Genomic DNA, 20,710 nt, shown 5'->3' with positions numbered 1-20,710 from the left:
CCATTGTTTATCAACAATAAATAGGCCTTTGAACCTCATTGTAACATAGTTCATAGGCATGTAGCCGCCACATCTCTTCTCAGAGATAAGCTACCATCGCCCTAGCTGGTTTATTTCCATTTCTGTTAGTAAGCATATTTCAGTATTTTACATTAATGAAATGAAGTATTATTTCCGTTGCTGATCCGGATTTAAACAGGAACACAACAAATCATAGAGATAACCATAAACACAGAGATGCAGCGGAAATAATACTTCATTTTATTAATGTAAAATACTGAAATATGCTTACAAACAACGATGGAAATAAACCAGCGAGGACGATGGTAGCTTATCTCTAAGAAGAGATGTCGTGGCTTCATGCCTTTGAACTGTGTTACAATGAGGCTCAAAGGCCTATTTATTGTAGAGAAATAATGGAAAACCCTAAACATCCAAAAACCTAACCCTAGAAGATGAAACGCCAGACTGTGGGCCCCGTTTGGGCAAATTGGTACATCAACTTCCCGGGGTCGTAACTTTGGCATATGATCTCTGTTTGACGTGCACACTATCTCGTTAGAAAGATCTATCTGAGAAATACAACTTTGGGAAGAGCAACATCGGTCCATGGACCCATGTTGCTTCCAATTTTCCCCAAAAATGTCGTTTAGGGCCTCAAAATGGCTCCGAAAGTTCAGGACCCCAAAAAACTGCTAAAAATAGTAAACTGTGCTACAATTAAGGAATCTGAAAAGCTGAAAGAAACAATGGTGGGGGTACAAATGGACTTGGAAGGTGGCCACCAATATCCACCTGGATCATTCCTCCCCACTTAGGAAGCAATGGTCCCCATTGCGATGAGTTCCTCCATGAGATGAGGAAACTTTTGCTAAACTTGGTCCCTGGTGAGCCACTTGCCCTGGTGAAGGAGTTGGCCTGCTTTGACAACTCGATACAGTTGGATATTCTGTTGGCAAGTGTGCTTGATATGTGTGTCCATGATCCGATCAGTTGCAGCTTGTTCCATGCAATCTAGATTTAACTTTGTGGGTGTGAGATGTTCTGCAATGTCGGATGTGTCTAGTAATGGTGGAAAGTATGGCCGAAGGCGGTCCACATTGAACACTAGGTGTAGGCCAAGGAATGGGGGAATGCTGAGCTCAAATGCATTGTCTCCCACAACCTTGGTAATGGTGTAAGGACCATATCAAAGTGGTCTGAGTTTCCGATAGGCCCCGGTAAGGCGTTCCTTTTGCAAATGCATCCAGACTTTGTTGCCCACCTGAAACTTGTGTGGCACCTGATGTTGATCATGTCGCTGCTTGTACTTGACATTTGATTTCTCCAAAATGTCATGGACCTGCTGGCAAATATGTTGTATGTGCTCAATGAAGCTAGTTCGCTTATCTGTTTCGGATTGGACATGAGCCGAATTTGCGTGAGTAGCTGCAAATGGCATGGCCACATCAATGGGACATAGTGACTGGAATCCCAAGCCCACCTGAAAAGGGATGTGGCCAGTCGAGCTATGAAGAGCCTATTTGTAGATGTGCTAAACATAGGGGAGGCTCTTGTCCCATGTGCGTGGATGCTTTGAGTTGTACATGCACAGAATGTGTACGATCATCCTATTGACAACCTCTGTATGGACATCAGTTTGAGGATGGAAGGCTGTGGACTTAGTGAGTTTGGTGTCCAGCATCGACTAGAGGCTGGACCAAAATGTACTGAGGAACCTGCTGTCCCGATCTGAGATGATAGACAGTGGGATCCCAAAGTGTACCCACACTCGTTCAAAGAAGAGTTTAGCAGTGACTTCTGCTGTGATATTCTTCTTACAGGCCGCCATAATGGCCATCTTCGAGAACCTGTTGACGACCACAAAAACACAGTCGTTTCCATGCTTAGTGGAAGGAAGGCCTGACATGTAATCCATGGAGATGGATTTCCAAGGTCGACTAGGGGTAGGAAGCGGGGTGTACAGGCCTTGCTTCTTGATGGTCAGTTTGGCAATGGTGCAGGAAATGCATGATCTGATGTACTTCCTGACATCCTGTTGAAGATTTGGGCAATAGAAATACTTCTGCGGTACTGCCACCATTTTCTCGACCCTGAAATGCCCAACAGCCCAACTGTAGTGTGCTTCCCAAATCATCTTGGCACGATCGCTTGAAGGAACACAAAGGTGACCCAGGTGGCGTAACAGGGCATCCTGGAGGTGGAAATTTGGAACATGCTAACCCTTCAAGAGTGTCTGGTATGTTTGGTCTAATTTTGGGTTGCTTTTGTAGAGAAGAGGCCAATTATAAGTCTCGTGCCCACAAGAGTTGAGCACAGTGGTTAACGCCATGATCGGTGGTCGACTGAGGCAATCTGCAACATTATTGGTGCTACCCTTCTTATACTTGATATTCAAATGGAACTGTTGCAGGTATGTGGACCACTTTTGATGGCGATCATTCTACGATTTCCCTTGGGTCTGTATGAACTGCAGGGGTCAGTGGTATGTGTGGATGACCGTTTCCTTCCCCAAAATGTAATGCTTCCATTGTCAACAGGCCTACACAATGGAATACATCTCTTTGTCATAAGTGGGATACTTCCGGACTGTGTCAGAAAGTGTCTCACTGTGATATGCCACTAGATGCCCATGTTGAGTAAGGACTGCCCCAATAGCATAGTCAAAGGCATATATCTCGACCTCAAATGGTTGTTGCAAGCCTGGTAATGCGAGCACTGGTGCCATGTAGAGACGATCTTTCAACTCTGTGAATGCCTTCTGTTGAGATTCAGACCAAAAGAATTTTTCTTTCGCTCCTCCCTTGGTGACTTGACTCAAGGGCCAAGTGATATGAGAAAATCCCAACACAAACCTGCGGTAGAAGTTGGCAAGACCTAGAAAGCTGCAGAGCTCTGTCAAAGTGGTTGGAGATGGCCAATCTCGAATGACTTGGATCTTGGCAGGATCCACATGCACCCCTTGTTCATCAATAATGTATCCCGGATACTGAACCTAGGTCATGCCAAAAGTGTATTTCTCCAAATTGGCACATAACTTGTGTTGCTACAGTGTTTGGCACATAACCTGTCGGATGTGGTGGAGGTTCTCTTCCCAACTCTGGCAGAAGATCAGGATGTCATCCAAGTATACCACCACAAATGAGTTGGTGAATGGCCGCAAGATGTCATCCATTAGTCTCATGAAGGTTGCAGGAGCATTCGTTAATCCGAAAGGCATAACCAACCATTCGAAAAGGCCCTCCTTGGCTTTGAAGACAATCTTCCACACATCGGAGGGTTCAATTGGTACCTGATGATATCCTGACTTGAAATCAATATTGCTGAAATATTTTCCCCCCTTCAGTTGGTCCAGGAGGTCATCAATCTTGGGATCATGTACCTATTATGGACAGTGATCTTGTTCAGCACCCGATAGTCAATACAGAGTCTCCAAGTCCCATCCTTCTTTTGTACCAACACGATCGGGCTCCCACAGGACGATGAACTCGGACATGTGTGACCTTTCTACAGTAGCTCCTGAATCTGCCTCTTGATTTCATCATTCTCCAGAATGAAGCGCCGATAGATTGGTCCATTGGGCAATGACGCACATGGGGTCAGATTGATGGAGTGCTTGACCTGACAGTGCAGAGGAACCCTTGCGGGAGAGGTGAAGATGTCCTCATACTCCTCCACAACCTTGTCCATCTATAGTTGTCGTGCGAAGGGGCCCTGTCTGGAGGTCGTGACCACTGTCTTCTTCTTTCCTTGAGGGCGTATCATCAGGAAATTTTTTTTCCTAGTTTTTAAAATGAGCTTACTGCATTGTTTTATAGTAACCAAAGAGATGGCGGTAGGTGGTGCTACCTCCGGTATCTTGTACAACTTATTTCCCAAAGTAACAATAACAACATGGGGCCTTGATTCATACACAACATGTCGCTTCCACAAGTATGGTTGTCCTAATAATACATCACAAACTTCAAGGGGAGCAATGTCACACAATACCTCATCTGTGAAGGGCTTGATGTTGTATGGAAGGCGACACTGTTGGCTCACGCGAAGATCCCGTCCTTGGTGAAGCCACCCGATGGTGTACGGTTGTGGATGTGTTGTGGTTGGTAAGCCTAACTGCTTCATGACCTCTTCCGAAATGAGGTTCTTTTGGCTCCCGCTATCGAAAATGAATTGTAGCGGGGAGCCCTTTACCCACATCTGGGAGTGGAAGAGACACTTCTCCTCCTTTGGATCTTTGGGTTCCTCCTTCTGTATCTTCGTGGTGGCAACAATGGTGTTGGGCTCCGCATCGATAATATGCTTTCCTTTGTCATTCCCCTTGTCAGGTTCTGACTCAGAGTCGGAACATGCATCTGATTCTGAAACCTTTAGCTCAGCCACCAATGACTGCTTGGCCTGACACTCACTTGTGTTGTGGGTGGAGCTCTTATGGAACTCACACCACTTGCCCGTGTCCTTTTTCTGCTTCATGACATTGTTCTTTGCTTGCATCTTTGGCGGGTTGTCTTGGGCCTTCCCACCTTGGCTTTGTTCTTTGTTCTGTGGTTTGGGGGCACCTTTCCCTTGTTTTGAATTCGTAGATCCAAAGTCTCGCTTCTTCTGTTTAAACTTTTTCTCGACCTTGACGACATATCGGTATGTCGTGCCGAGCGAGGGGATGTTCAGGAATTCTATTTCTTCTTGAATGTACTTATGTAGGCAGTCGCGGTATTTGAGTACAAAATGCTGCTCCGAATCCTTGATACCCAACTTTGTGCGAAGGGTATGGAAAATATTGGTAAACTCCAGCACGTCTTGGTCCCTCCCCTGCCAGAGCGTGGTCCACTTTATGTATTGATCCTCATATCTTCCGACAGGGTAGTACTGCTCCTTGATGTCATCCCGGAATGAATCCCAAGTGGGTGCGGCTGAAAATAGTGAGCCTGTACTTTCATCCTTCTACTCGTAGTAGGTTTCCCACCAGTCCTTGACGTGGGGGGCTACTTTGAGAATAGCGAAAATAATCTTTTCCTGACCCAAAAAATCATGAACAGAAAAACAACCCTCTAGCAGATTTAACCATTTATCGACGACATCTGCATCTATCTGACCCTCGAATATGGGGATTTCAAAATTAACTTGTACCTTAAATGGTGTGGCGTTTCCAGAGTAGCTCTTGGAAGCTGATGTGTCGCCCCTGGGTAGCCGCTGAAGGATCTGGGCAAAGCTGTCCATAATTGCATTCCTTTGTCGCTCGAGGGCTTCTTCGAGCAAGATTTTGATAGGATATCCTACCCCCTCGTATTTATTTTCATCTACCATGGGAGGCCGTCGGGATTTGCGAGGCTGGTCTTGCAAAGGTTCGACCAGTTCAAGCCCTAACTCCTTATATCTCGACCTCGTTGGGGACATGAAAAGAAAAATAGAGAAAAAGCAGATCGCTTTAATACCACTGATCCAGATTTAAACAGGAACGCAAAAAATCACAGAGATAACCATAAACACAGAGATGCAGCGAAAATAATACTTCATTTCATTAATGTAGAATACTAAAATATGCTTACAAACAACAATGGAAATAAACCAGCTAGGGCAATGGTAGCTTATCTCTGAGAAGAGATGTGGCGGCAACATGCCTATGAACTGTGTTAAAATGAGGCTCGAAGGTCTATTTATTGTAGAGAAACAATAGAAAACCCTAAACATCCAAAAACCTAACCCTAGAAGATTTTACCAAACTGTGGGCTCCGTTTGGGTAAATTGGTACATCAACTTCCCGGGGTTGTAACTTTGGCATATGATCTTTGTTTGACGTGCACAATATCTCGTTAGAAAGATCTATCCGAGAACTACAACTTTAGGAAGAGCAACATTGGTCCTTGGACCCATGTTTCTCTCAATTTTCCCAAAAAATGTCGTTTAGGGTCTCAAAACTTCTCCGGAAGTTTAGGACCCGAAAAAATGCTAAAAATAGTAAACTGCGCTACAATTAAGGAAACTGAAAAGCTGAAAGAAACAATGGTGGGGGTCCAAGTGGACTTGGCAGGTGGTCACCAATATCCACCTAAATTAGCTACATCTATGTGTTTATGGTTATCTCTGTAATTTGTTGTGTTCCTGTTTAAATCCGGATCATTACCATAATAGAGAAAACATCTTAAATCAATATTGCACCATTTACATCACACAATCTAGTCTCAAGTAGTTGAGAAAAGCACATCATCCTTGTTAAAAATCATGAATATGCCCTAGTCATATTTGAGTATGATGGAATTGGGAAAGTTTGATTCTACCAAGTCATGCATTCTCACAAGAGGAGTCTTAGCTAAATCTAAGTTACATTAGGGTATTGGTTGAGGAAGTCCCTACTTAGAAACCTATAGCACTGTAATTAAAAATAAATATGAAGGCCCCACTCTTGGTAAGATCATAGTCTCTCCAACTTGGCGAAATATCTATAGAGAAAACAAAAGAAATAGTGAAGTGACGGGGATAATAGTTTGAGTGGAAACCCTCCTTGACAATGAGGACCAACTATGAGTTGTTAATGATATATATAATATAGATATATATCTCCACCAACAATGAAAATAATAGAGAACCTTGGGTAGATGAGCACGACTACATTTCCATAGCCCCAATTTGACATGTGGTATGTATACTACCAATTCTATTTCATAGTTTAGACTGGGAAAAATGACTCCACTATTTAGCCATTAGGAAAAGGGAGGGGAAAGTTTCATCCATTCCTCATTCTAAAAGCCACCATCACCATAGAAGAAGATAAGGATATGAGGTCTTGTTGAATCTTCTATCGACCTACACAAGATGGATCTACCCTCATTTATTCAACTCATATTGAAGTTGGATACAAAAATGATAGGTATGGCTTAGAAGAAGGATGAGTATATAAATGGTATGTAGACTCAAAACACACAATGAAAATATCAGGTGGCACAATGGTAGCAAGAGAGAGGAATTGGGGAAGAAACTTGAGGAAGTTGTAAAGGATGTAAAGCACTAGCATATGAAGGTTGAAGAAGTCATAACAATGTTACAGAAATAAGTATACGAGAACGTTGAGGCATTGGAATGCCTAAAGAAGTAAGATGAGGATATAGGAAAGCATGAGGTTGAGGTTCATGATGTCACACAGTAGAAGGAAAATGATCTCTCCATATGTTCTATAAGGACGATCCCAAATTTGTTAGAAGCCATGGTGATACCATAAGAACAAAGCTACAAGATTGAAAAAGTAACAAAAACCCTAGGATAATTGTGGAAAATAAAGGGGTTACTGGAATCCACCCAAGTTGTAGAGGCAAGGTAGGAACAAGAGAAGAAAGGAGAAATTGCCAAGAAAGAAGCCACAAAGGCCAATGCTTGAAAAGAAGGGAATTGATCAAAGATCTTATTGCCTCTGAAGCTTAGGCATAGAGAAAGAAGTTAGAATACATATGATTAAAATGTCAAAGTCTATGAATGGGATTTCAGAATAATGGGGATATCGTAGTATTATCAAAGTAGGGGATATAGCAATAAATATAGCAATTGCAAGTATAATAAAAGAGTGTATGTTGAGGCTATTGTGTTATATTCTCTAGATGACAGGATGGAGGAGACTCAAGGAATATTAGTCAAGTAGGATGCTATTGAGAATGTGAAGAAGAAACTAAGGAATGTGATACATGAACTTGAACAAAATTAATGGTGTAAATTTATGATGACTAACAAGATGAAAGAAAAAATATTGATGTGAAGCTATAAACATTGATGCAAAGTGGAGAAATTAATAAAAACATCAATAGTGAAGCATGCCTAGAAAATTCAAGATGCTAGTTAGAGATGGATCATGAATCCACAGAAGTAGTGAAACAAAAAAATCCCAAGTGTGTAATTCCATAGAAGCCTGTGGGATTAAGGAGTTATTTTTTATATCATCTACACCTAATTTTCCAAATACTCTATGTAGATCTCTAAAGACATGGACTCTTATACTTTTTGTTATGAGTTGGTTACAACTAGTCCAGGATTCCATAGTATATTTTGAAATCTTCTTTAACCATTCCAGTCACATATGTATATGAATATTATGATGTAATTGGAGAGAATTTTGGTTCATAAGGGTTGTTGTTGAGTTCATGGTTAGAACTTTGCATCAAAGTTATGTAATATCTTTCATATTGTTAAATACAATGGATCACTACTCTGCATATATGTTTGTGTTTTTGTTGTATTTTGATAATCTTTATGTGCTTGCCATAGATTTGAATGCCATTAGTTCCAATGGTTTGATTGAATGTGAATAAGCTCATAAGGAATGTGATTCCCACTAAATTGATAACACTTTGCACATTAATTAGATGGCAATGATCAAGCATGCCTTGGGAGAGACCTATTTCCTCTTGGAAAGTTGAACATGTTGGTGCCCTAGATGACATTAGGCCATCATTGAACACGTTCTATAGACATGTTCATCATAGAGCCAACAAGTCCCATAAACTTTAATCATACTAAAGATTGTATGTGAAGTGTTACAACTTTGAGACTTTTTCTTATAGATTGTAGTATGAAGAAGCTTGGTGATTAAATTATGCTTTCTATCCTTTCTAAACTCGATGAACCATGTTATTATTTTTTTTCCCTTCTTTTTACTCTAATAAGGAAGCTTTTGGAACTACATATAAATTGGTTGATTGTACAATTATTTAGAAGTCATGTGAAGTGCCTTCTCTTTTTCTTTATCGACAAATTATCTTTTACTTATTCTCATGGTTTTCATTTTGTTTTGGATTTTAATGCTTCTTTCTATCAAGATAGTGAGGAGGATCTCATGTTTCACCTTCTCTCTCTCCTCTTACAGATGAATCTATTAATCCAACTATAGCTCAACCAATTCCTAGAAGGGCCCGACATACTTGAGAAGTTGTTGGTTCCTTAGTTGGTGATCATGTTGTTACTTGACCACTACATGACAAACCGTAGTGGGAAAATGGATTCCATTCACCTTGCTCTATCACTTGTAGCTTCATAAAGATGAGAGGTCCATTAGATGGACTAGGTTTTCCTTAATGCAAGGGTATCTACAAGAAAAATGTTAAGGAAAATAATTATCAAATTAATGTAGAGCGGCTCCAATCTTTTTTAACAAGTCAAGAAATCTCTCTAGTAATCCAGTAAACATCATAAGATTAATATAAAAAGATGATCCAATTTCTACTTGATTTAGGACTCTCAAGATTCCACTCTAATCGTTATCCAGGGGATTTATGACCTTCACCTCACATATGTGAGTTATTTATCTCCTTAAAGTCATAGGAAAATGATAAAGACTTGCGAGCATTCCCTACCAATTATTTATTTTATTTTAATAAAAAGTTGCTACATGCAATGGATTAAGCATGTTTGACCAAATCGTATGAATGGTTTAGTCTATATGTGACGAAATGCTTTGTGCATTTTATACGTTTAGTTGCATTGCAACATGGTCTCTAAATTCAGCCGACGAAATAATGGCACGTTGTTTTGTAGAAGGCGTTTAAGGTTTCTTATGGCACGTGTTAAGTTCAACCACGAAATTCACCAAAGCAATTTTTTATATTTTAATTACATAAATACACAAGTTAGGTTAAGCGTGGTCTGTGAGGTTAGTGACTGTAGTGTTATCAATGATTAAATTAAAAGTTAAATCTCTTCGTTGACACGTGGATGCACCTTAAATTGTTCGTAAAACATATTTGTATGTACGTTCATATTAAATTTATACATGTGTTTAGCATTTAGTACGATGGTGCTCTACTATGAACCAAAATACACTTGCAAATCTAGGTATCGATTGGTGAGGTGAGATTGTGGTAGGGTAAGTTGAAGCTTGAGTCGAGGATTTTTAAAGGCTTTCAGAACACTAAGGGTTGGTTCATTGCACCATGAACCAAGTTCCTCTAGATATTTAATGCTAGTATGAAATTGCTCATTCCCACAAGCCTTCTAATGGATCACACTATAAGGAAGACCAACTTACACATAAGTGAAAAGAGCATCATTATAGGTCTCTATTCTATTAATCATCTGTAGATATTTCACAAGATAATTGGTAACAACAAACTTTAAAGTTTATGTGTGTTGAGCTTATACTTAACTATGCTTTTATTACTTATAATTAATATATGTTAAAAATATGCACTTAAAAATTAAAATGGTTGAGAATTTATTGGAAAGTTCCAATAGTAAAACAAAGCATATCCTTAATGTAATGAACATACAATGTACGTTACGATACTTAATGCGGGAAAACCTAACAAGAAATGAGTATTGTCTCTTTTTATATTAAAATTCTCACATTAAAACGCTACAGACAAGTAAAAATGGTTTTACCATGGAATATAATGCTCACTATGAATTGTGATTTATTGCTATATTGTTGTCTTATTCCTGTATTCTAGTTTGATATCCCATTCTTTTGATTTGTGCAATGATGGAACAATGAATCATTAAAATCAACATATGTTCATCTTAATTCTAAATCTACAAGGTGTTTAGAGCAATCAAATCTCTCAACATGCAAACATCTTTCTAAGTACAAAAACTTGAGAAAAAGTTTGCACGCATCTCTAGAGATTTGATTCATCTTAGCTTTTGATAGATATGGAGTTAAGATACATCTATAATGGTGTTGACAATGCGTCGACAAATGAATTTCGATGTGATTATCCCCGCAAACAATTCTTCATTTTTTTTTTTAATTTTATAATTTTTATAATTTTTATTATTTTCACTTGTTTAATATTTTTTTCGTTCTCACTTATTTTCACTAGTTGACATTGAAAATTTTATTTATCATTCAAATTCTTCATATTAAAATTTTAACATATGCCCCCTCATATTCAGAAATAGAAAACATATCTCTCTCTATATATAATATTTTTAAAATGTTACATTTGTGTATATATACATATACATATACATGCATACATTGAATTATTTTTATTCCTAATATTTTTTAAGATGTTACATATTTATTTATCTATCTATATGTGTGTGTTAAATTATTTTTATTATTAATATTTTTTAAAATATTACATATCAACTCTATATTAAACATTTAAGGAATTATAAATCCCTCTCAAACCTTGAATTAGAAAGAAACTATTTTTTTTTTTGTAAGTTGATTTGAAATATTCTATTAATAGCAAAAGGATTACATTGATTACATATAGTTAACAATGGACCAGAAGAAATCGAGCTAGGAGGTCATGCCTCCTACTAGGAATGACATACAAAGCACCTTTTTCTACCTATTAACCTATGTGGAAATATCCCTTCTGATATTAGACACCAAAGATGTTGAGGGCTTTTTCTTTTTTCCCCTTTCTCCCACAGACATCTACCCATCCTACTGATTGATCAATTACAACCGAGGATAAGGTCATATCCTCATTTTTGAAAGAAAACTCCATCGCTATCGCCTCCTCAAAGCATGGGACATCCCTATCACTATCTGAATGATTAGACTCATGAGGTCATTTCTATCCGCTGGCTGTAGCCACAATTATTGCTGATGAACTTTTAATTTCCATAGCCAGAGAGTTATTTTCCACCGAGGGCAAAGGTGTATCAACCTTGGGCTGCATAGGATCTTGCAAGGTTGAAGAATCAAGACATGTTGTTTCCTGCTGAGGGTTATCCATCTTACTACTTATTGTGTTCTTGACATTTGAAGCTGCCCTCTGATCACACCATCCATAGTTGGGTTTTCACGAATCGATGATCTTGACATCCCTTTAAGGCATGCACTCTAAAGGTGCCCAAACTGATAATTTATGCATCTAAAAGCTGTATTTTCATAGTCTAGAGGCTAATGATTTTCCTTACCATCCCATTTTAGGATGATTTTATTTGATATACCTGCACTTAAATCCACAGACAAAAGAGATGAACCCATTAGCTAGTCTCTCACTGTCTATTTTGACAAAACGTCCAATAGAATTTCCAGTAGCTTTAAGAAATTCCATCCTAATCCGCTAAAGGGGTAAGTTTGAGAGTCTTACCCAAACTTGAGTGGCTTGAATAAGAAAGAACCTATTAATGGAATTATATATATATATATATATATATATATATATATATATATATAACCAAAAAACCATTTCAATGTGAGACACAAATAAAATATTTCAATATCCATATTAAATAACGTAAGGCTTTTTTATCAATTTTACATAGAGAAAATTAAAGTAATTTAAATTATTTTTTTTCTTACAATTTCACATTCTATTACGAGAAAGATGTGTGATTTATTTAGCTCATAATGTTGAGTAAAAAATTTTAATATCAAATATTCATTCCTAATATTGAGTAAAAGAATATATATATATATATATATATATATATATATATATATATATATATATATATATATATATATATAACTCAATATTAGGAATGAATATTTGATATTATTTTTTTTCATAAGGAAAAATCGTAATTTCCATTAATGATGATATGAAAATTACATGTAGTAGATATTATGATAACATATCCATATGCTCTATAAGCAAAGTCTGTAGTTCTCTAACCAAGAACTATAAGATCCTATGAGATCAGAAAAACCAAAAAATAAATATACAGAAAGTAGATATGTATGTGCCACTGCCTTCGATCTTCATTGGTATTATATATACATATATTCAAAAATAAAAGACGATGCATATGATGCATGAGAATAGCCAGTTGTGTAAAAAATTGTGTCTTGTGTTTGCCAAGGTTAAACGCTGTCATCTGTTCCTGCAATATCGATGAAAGGATGGTGATAAAACTGAAAATGTTATGTGTCATTGTGCTCATTGATTACCCATGTGCCTGGTTCTTACTGCGCACCCACTTTGGATTGTTGATCGACAACATTGTTCCTCTCTCGTAAATATGGCAACATGTAATATATTCAAATTGTGGTTTGATCATAAGTTTTCTTCAAGAAATTTTTTGAGAGTGTGTGTGTGTGACATAGAGATGTTCGATTGAACCAGTCAATGATGATTTTGGAGTTTTCAAATACTTGAATATGCCTACAATATTTTTCCAGTGCAAATAAGAGAGTGAGCTTCAAGCTATGTATTTCAGCAAGATTATTAGAACCAAGACCGAATTTGAAACTCGTTTTGTAATAGTGGTTGTTATTAAGGTAGAGAATAGTGCCCCCTCCACTGTTATTTTTGTGTGAAGATCCATCGAAATAAGCCCAAGGCTTTGTGGGATTAATTGTTTAAATTGTTATCATGCGGGTTGAGACAGATTGATCATCTTCTAGAAAGAGATCATATATTGCTAAAATATGTGAGCCCATCTTCTCTAGAGAGAAAATGTGGTTTTCAAATATTTTTTTGTTCCTGCCAATCCAAATGGCCCAGCAGACAAGAAGAGGGATGTTCCTTAGTTTATGTGGATTAGCTTCATTGTACCATCCCTGCCAAGTCTCCTTGATATATGTGTCGTGCCAATTAATATATAAACCTAATAACCTGTAGATCAATTCCCAATTCAGTTTTTCAATTGGGCAAGCTAGGAAAAGATGATCCATTGATTCTTCGAAGCATTTGCACAATGCACACCATGATGGTCCTTGAAAAGCTCAATATTAAAATCTTTTACTCAACATTATGAATGAAATAAATCACACATCTTCCTCGTAATGGAATGTGGAAATGTAAGTTTTGTTTTGTTTTGTTTTGTTTTTTTACTTTATTTTTATCTATGTAAAGCTCATATAAAATTATGTTACTTAATATGGATATTGAAATAATTTTTTTTTGGTTACTAATACATTTTTGTTTTCAATATTACATGTCAATTGAACATATAAATTGAGCATCATGTAATATCACTAATATTATTTTTACATGCTATGTGTCAACTCCATATTAAGTAGTGAAGAAATTACATATCCCCTCATACTAAAATGTAATTTTTTATTTTTTATTTTTTAACATTCAATTCTTTGTCTCTCTATATAAATTTGATATAAGATTAAGGTAAAAATTGAAGTATTTTATTTAGGGTCGACATTAATATAAAGTTGTAAGATTAAAGTGAAAATTGAAATATTTCATTTATGACGACATTTTTTTTTGTTATTACTATTATTTATAATGTTAATGTAAACATTATTTTATTATTTTTAAATATAATGTTATATGACATCTCTCCCATACTAAGCTGTTAGAATGTCTTTTAGAACAAAAATAAATCTTTATTATAACTTTATATATATATATATATATATATATATATTCAATTTATTTTAAATAATTAAAATTTTTTTATAAACAAATTCCTTATTTTATAACAACTATATATATTATAAATTATTTTAAAATAAATTTATTTTCAAATCTTATATAATAATTTTTTTCCCTACCATTTTCCTTAAAAATAAATATTTATATTAATCAAAGCATATCCAACCTATCGTATAATGTATCAATATAAAATCGAATCCAAAATATTTTACAATATATCAACATAAAATTATGAAAGAAATGAGAAGAGGTGTGTTAAAATAAAATCCATAATATAAAGGAAAAACTTGCCCATACCCTGCAATACAATATTCCCACACAAACAAATAAATATGTATGAGAGAAAGGTGTGTGAAACATGTTTATAATTTGAGAGAAAACATGTTTCGTAAGGATATTACAATATACAGAGGTGCTTTAAGTAAAACCCATGCCTACACATGCATCATATCCACAAATAAATATATATAAAAAAAGGGTGTGAAAAGTGCTCATGGAAAAAAAAATGAGAAGAGGTGTGATAAGAGTAAAATCCATAATATAAAGGAAAAGTTTGGCTATAGCTATTAATACAATATCTCCGCAAAATAAAGTTATATATATATTTAAATATATATAAATAGAAATAAAATAAAATAATATTTTTTTAAGAGTTACTACATTAAGTTTGAAGAGAAGTTAATCATCATATATATAAAAATAAATAAAAAGCTGGGTGAAACATGTTATATTTATGGAGATTTTGTATTTCCAAATATAAAAAAAATTATATTTATGTTTTTAATTAATTGTTTATATAATGAAAACAAGGAGGGCTGCATCACAGCAAGTCCCTGCCATAATACAATCTAAGGCTAACAGACAGTTGGGCTTTAAGACCAATGACCAACAGATAGTCAGCTCTTAAATTCATGTATTTTGTGTAATATTCTTAGTGTCATGTGACTTAGTTCCATGGGAATCAAAGCAGTGACCTGCACAGGTCGTAAAAGTATGTTTGCGTAGAGTATCCTCAAAGCAACGAATGTAGTTGAAACTAATGTTCAATTGAGCAAAGAGGGAGAACATACTTCAGCAGACAATTACCATTTCCAAGTCTAATACACTAATAATTCTATGGCTTTGCTACAATCATGAGATTTTGAGATTCTGTAAACATACAGATCTTTGATCTTAATTTAGGAAAATAACACGCGCATAATGTAGCCACTCCTAATGGTCATGATCGAAGCCAAAGGCCAAGTAGCATGCACTCCAGGAGCTATGATAGTCTAATGAATCTGGTTAGCCTGAAAGCATGGGAAAATCACAGTATAAAAGGCCACGATGAACACGATCAGGTCGAGGTCGAAGCCACAACTAGCTTCAAAATAAAATATAAAGCCTGCAAGCCACCTTATCCATTTCATCACAGAAAGGGCGAGAAAGAAATTCTGGCATATCCACTAGATCATAGAAAGCAGCCTTGAAAAATCACAGTCCAAAATCTACATGCCACCTTAAGTAACCATATGCATTTCATGATAGAAATTTGAAGAAGACATTCTAACATGTGTTGAATTGTAGAAGGTAGCCCTGGTGAATTGTAGAAGGCAGCCCTCGCGAGTAGAAGCGAAAGACCACCTCTATGGTACTTGTGGTGCAATAAATGGGCGAGGAAGACATTCTGACATATTCACTAATTGGATATAGATGCAATCTAGAAGTGACACTCTTGCTTGAAAGGAATGAGCATGCTTGCCTAAAAGAGCGACAAAACTAAGCCCTCATCTTGCAAAAAGAATGTTGGAAGATGCAACCATACCATGTAGCTCAGAGCCAATCTAGAGATCTAAAGTCTTTAAATTCCATAGATGTGTGTTCAATGCACAGCGACAACTAGAGGTGAAAAGAATACACAGCCAAAAAGACACGAAAGAGTGAAGACTATTGAAGACAGTTGCCAATTCAACAAATTAATGATTATGTGAAAAGGTTAATAGAAAGAACCACTCCGAAGAACAATCCCTTAGAGCCACAACTGGAAAAGGTCATCCACAAGCCTATTGTGCCAACTCAGGAGATGTTGCAACATCTATTGAAGTTTTGGGCTTGCAGAAAGTACCAGCAAGGATAGATAAAACTGCTTGAATTTGAATTTGGGTGCTTTAGGAAAACTAGCATCTATTGTATATCGATGTTATGATAGAGCTACTCACTTTGGCATTGAGCAGATTGGGCCACCCCACTGATACACTTGAAGTGATTAATCCTCCCAATGTAAGGGCAACGAAACTAAATCTATAATATCCACCTGTGTTTAGTAGTTAGGGCTAGTAGTACTTGAACTCAGCAAACCTTCAAATTGAATGTGAAGAAATTAAAATATAAAATCTTGTACAATTTTAACCAGAATGAATCAAGCCAACACCACCTCTGAAAGGAAATATACAAATCTGACAATAAAAAATAGGAATGCTTCAAAAATGGAATTTGAAAATTCAATTACAAACTTGGAAACGTGAGAAATTGAGGCAGCGGCCTATCTGCCGAAACAGAGGTACCATGAAAGACTGGAATTCATAAGATTTCGTTATTTCTATAACTTCCTCCAGTTCTCCCAGGAACAAAACTTCCTTTTGGATATTTGTGACATGCCAATACCTTAGTAGACCCCTAATAACAGTATCCACTAATGTCAAATCCTTTTCCACAAAATGAGTGATACAATATGATAGTTGTTGATGATAGAGAGCAAAGCATTTAGGCTTATGCAGAGGCAAAAGAGCTCTGCTTAAAAAGAGTTTATGTTCCTCTTTTAGAGGTAATGCAAAACCATTTATTATATATTGCAACAAGAGTTCATACACTATCTGCAAATGTGGCCATGCACGATCCATACTTTCATGTCCAAGATGGAGGCAAGGAACGAAAAAGATTTGAAGTAAACATTTTGGCAATCTCCCCCTGAACTCTTTCTATGAGTGTGCCTGCTCCATACTGAACATAGTCAACAAGCTCCAGTAAGGTTTGCTGCTTGATCTCGTTCTCTGCAATATTTTCTTTAGGGTTTGAGAAATCATATTGGAGACAACAAATATTCAATTTTTTAATCAAGATATCCTGTATTTCAAAATAAGGAACATCTCTCAACAATGGCAAATTTGCAGTGGGGCTTAGACTACCATTGGAAGAATGTTCACAGTTGAAATGAAAGCCTTTGTCCTAAAAAAAAACGCAGTTCTATCATTTCAAAAGCAAATCTCGCTAATATTTTGACCTCCCTACTAATTCAACCGCAATATTGCTACAATGAAGTGAATTTAGACCTCCATAAACTAATTTGACCGCAATATTGCTGGAATATTGCTTGACATCTAGAGATTACACCAAACAATTTCCAAATGGAGTGACAGCACAAAATTCAAGTCAACAATAAATTGCTCACATTACCAACACCGAATTATCCATAAGAAGGGTATAGAAGCCCCAGCGTGCATGTTGCTAGCCCAAAATCACACAACTGCAATAGAAATAGTCACATGAGCACTATATACCAAAGATCTGAACATTATTGAATAACTGACTTGCACAAGAAGGGTATAGAAGCCCCAGCGTGCATGTTGCTAGCCCAAAATCACACAACTGCAATAGAAATAGTCACATGAGCACTATATACCAAAGATCTGAACATTATTGAATGTGGAATCCATATGCAAGTTGCATCAAAAATAGATCTTCTGAACATTATTGAATGTAGAATCCATATGCAGATTGCAACAGAAATAGATCTGACCAATACATGGTTTCTCACCAGTATATGCAAACTAACTGTTACATTACCTTAGCTGTTTTCCAAGAGGATAAAAGAATGTTTGAGGGTTTGATATCTCTATGTAGGACGCATTTTTGAGTACCATGATGCAAATAATCCACAGCCTTGGCAATTCCTACTGCGACTCGAAACCTGGCTGACCAGGACAGAGAGCCCTTCCCTTTCGTTTTATTTTCTGCATTTTCACATCAAATCATCAGTAATCAGACTTCTTATTCTCAGACCAACAGAAAATAAAATGCCCAAAAGAAGATGAATTCTAGACATAACAAGACCATGAAAATGGTATGACAAACTTATACCGTTAAACAATAAGCAGCTTCCTTTCTTTTCATTCCAACAGAAAATAAATGCCCAAAAGAAGAATAACTACATGTATAACAGTACCATGAAGATGGTAATCCGAACCATCAAAACACTCATCAGAGTTGTTTATTTTCAGCCCAACAGAAACTAAAATGCCCAAAAGAAGAGTTATTATGTTCAAATAATAATAAAGACAGATATAACAATACCATGAAGATGGTATTCCAAGCTTCCACCAGATATGAACTTGTAGACTAGAGAAAGGCCTAGGCAATCAATGCAGTAACCTAACAAAGGAACCACATGACGATTCTTCAAACTGCCAACAATGTGAAGCTCTCTGCAGAATGCCTTGTCTGATTCGTTATCATCACACTCCAGCCTTTTCACAGCAATCAGTTTCCCAAACCTCAGCCTGCCTCTGTAAACGCAGCTGTGAGCCACCCTCCCCAGCACTTTGTGTATGTCCATTAAAAAATTCTCATAATCAAGATAACACCAAACAAGAAGAACAGTATACAGAATTTGAAGCATCCATACTAAGCATCAACTTCTACAGGCATCCCATTGAAGCAGAATCATAGACTGGTACATAAATAAAACCAGTGAAGCAAGAGCGATAAGAAAACAGTATAAATTAGCAGAGGAAAAGAAAATGTTACGTTCCAGAATGATTACAAAATAAGCAGAAATTTGAAAACCACTACAATAGAACACCAATTGAGAAAATGAACCAGGTTTTCGAACAGGTCAACAATATATGCAACATAAGTTGCAGAGACATGGACTCCACCGCGGAATGAACGAGGCCAAGGTAGGAATGAACGAGGCCAAGGTAGGAATGAACAAGACCGAGGTTAAGGAGGGCACGAGGCTGAAGTTAAGGATGGCAGAGTTTTGATAAATGGAACGATGAGACACATGGCCTCCATGGTAGGTCCCACATAGCGTTTTGTGTAGGATGATTAATATGCTATGTGGTAGCGGTAATTTATAAAATTTGCATTTGCATGCAATACACGTGCCTCCTGCCTCACTGAGAGGTGTAACCAGAGACCGATTACCTTGAAGAAACTTAATTGCCAAACACAACACAAACACTTCTTCAATTGCCAAACACAAACACATATTTTTTCAGCGGATGGACTGGGAAATCTAATCGGGCTCACCACCAGAGGTATAGCTTAAGAACTAGTGCCTAACACAGTATTTCACTGCAGTTGCTTTCCTTTTCTTTCCTGCGGCACTGGCCATTCTGCTCATCAAGGTTGGTAGGCCCAACATTCAGTGCCTTGAGTTCAAACCGTCCAGAAACTAATAAATAAGAAACTAAAAATATTTTCTACATTATTACAGAGTAAATTACCTGGCAGGTCTACAATATATGAATAAGTTGCAGAGACATGGAATCCACTGCGAAATGTCAGGAATGAACCAAGCCGAGGTTAAGGAGGGCAAAAGTCGGAATGAACCAAGCCGAGGTTAAGGAGGGCAAAGTTTTGATAAATGGAATGATGAGAGACATGGCGCTCATGGTAGGTCCCACATAGCGTTTTGTGTAGGATGATTTCTATGTTATGTCCACAATGGTTACATACAAATAAAATGATGGTGAACTGTAATATATAGAATTTGCATGGGCTACGCGTGTCCTACTGCCTCACCACCAGAGGTGTAACGAAAGAACAAGTGCCTTCACAGAAACTCAGCTGCCAAACACACAACTTTTCACAAAGGATGGACTGGGAGTAGCCGTGACCATGCCTCATGTCTCACCACGTCTCACCACCCCAGTAAACCCTGCACTACAGGAGGGAGTTAAAAGCTTAGGTCTGTGCTGCGATAAATCGATTGTATTGACATTTGATAGCTATTTATAAACAGTTTGAAAACTGAGATGAACGTACCTCAAGAGGCAAGAACTGCGGTTAGAACGCTGGATGTGATCTCTCCCATATCCCGAATCAATCGATAAAGGGTCAATCTGTATGCTTAGGAGGCTGGACAGGATAGGAACTGTCGCAGGTCAGTGCCCCGACCGGCTCCCCAAGTGAAGGTGCTTTAGTTCCAAAGTAGCGCCAAGATCGAGTAAGAGCTTCGAGAAGCAGCAAGACCTCCTCTTCAGCATGAACCCGGTAGATCAACCAACAAGCTCAAGCATCAAGAGCATGACCCAAACAGAGGCATGCATCATTTGCTCATATCATCTACGAGCATGTCGCATAAAATCTGGCCTGCTCTAATCTAAACAACTGCTAGGGGGTAAAGGTAAGTAAATGGGTAATAAAGGTAAATGGGTAATGTTTTATGGGAGCTA

General features: G+C 37.2%; 1 protein-coding gene across 1 annotated transcript; it reads right to left on the bottom strand.

The window, feature by feature from the left end:
* Window positions 1-17,156: 17,156 nt before the first annotated feature.
* Window positions 17,157-18,864, bottom strand: LOC149204356 (proline-rich receptor-like protein kinase PERK2). The gene is made up of 4 exons (XM_089397101.1): window positions 18,603-18,864; window positions 18,096-18,262; window positions 17,706-17,756; window positions 17,157-17,477 (listed from the first exon to the last, which is right to left on the bottom strand). The coding sequence occupies exons 1-4, from the start codon at window positions 18,862-18,864 to the stop codon at window positions 17,157-17,159; spliced, it is 801 nt and encodes a 266-aa protein (XP_089253227.1).
* Between the last annotated feature and the right edge of the window lie 1,846 nt (window positions 18,865-20,710).

This window comes from Pinus tabuliformis, chromosome 1_2, assembly GCF_031772625.1.
Source record: "Pinus tabuliformis cultivar Carrire ecotype Pingquan chromosome 1_2, CPIR1, whole genome shotgun sequence".
In the NCBI taxonomy this organism is placed as follows: domain Eukaryota; kingdom Viridiplantae; phylum Streptophyta; class Pinopsida; order Pinales; family Pinaceae; genus Pinus; species Pinus tabuliformis.
Note: the sequence above shows the minus strand (reverse complement) of the source record. Positions and strands in the feature narration are given on the sequence as shown.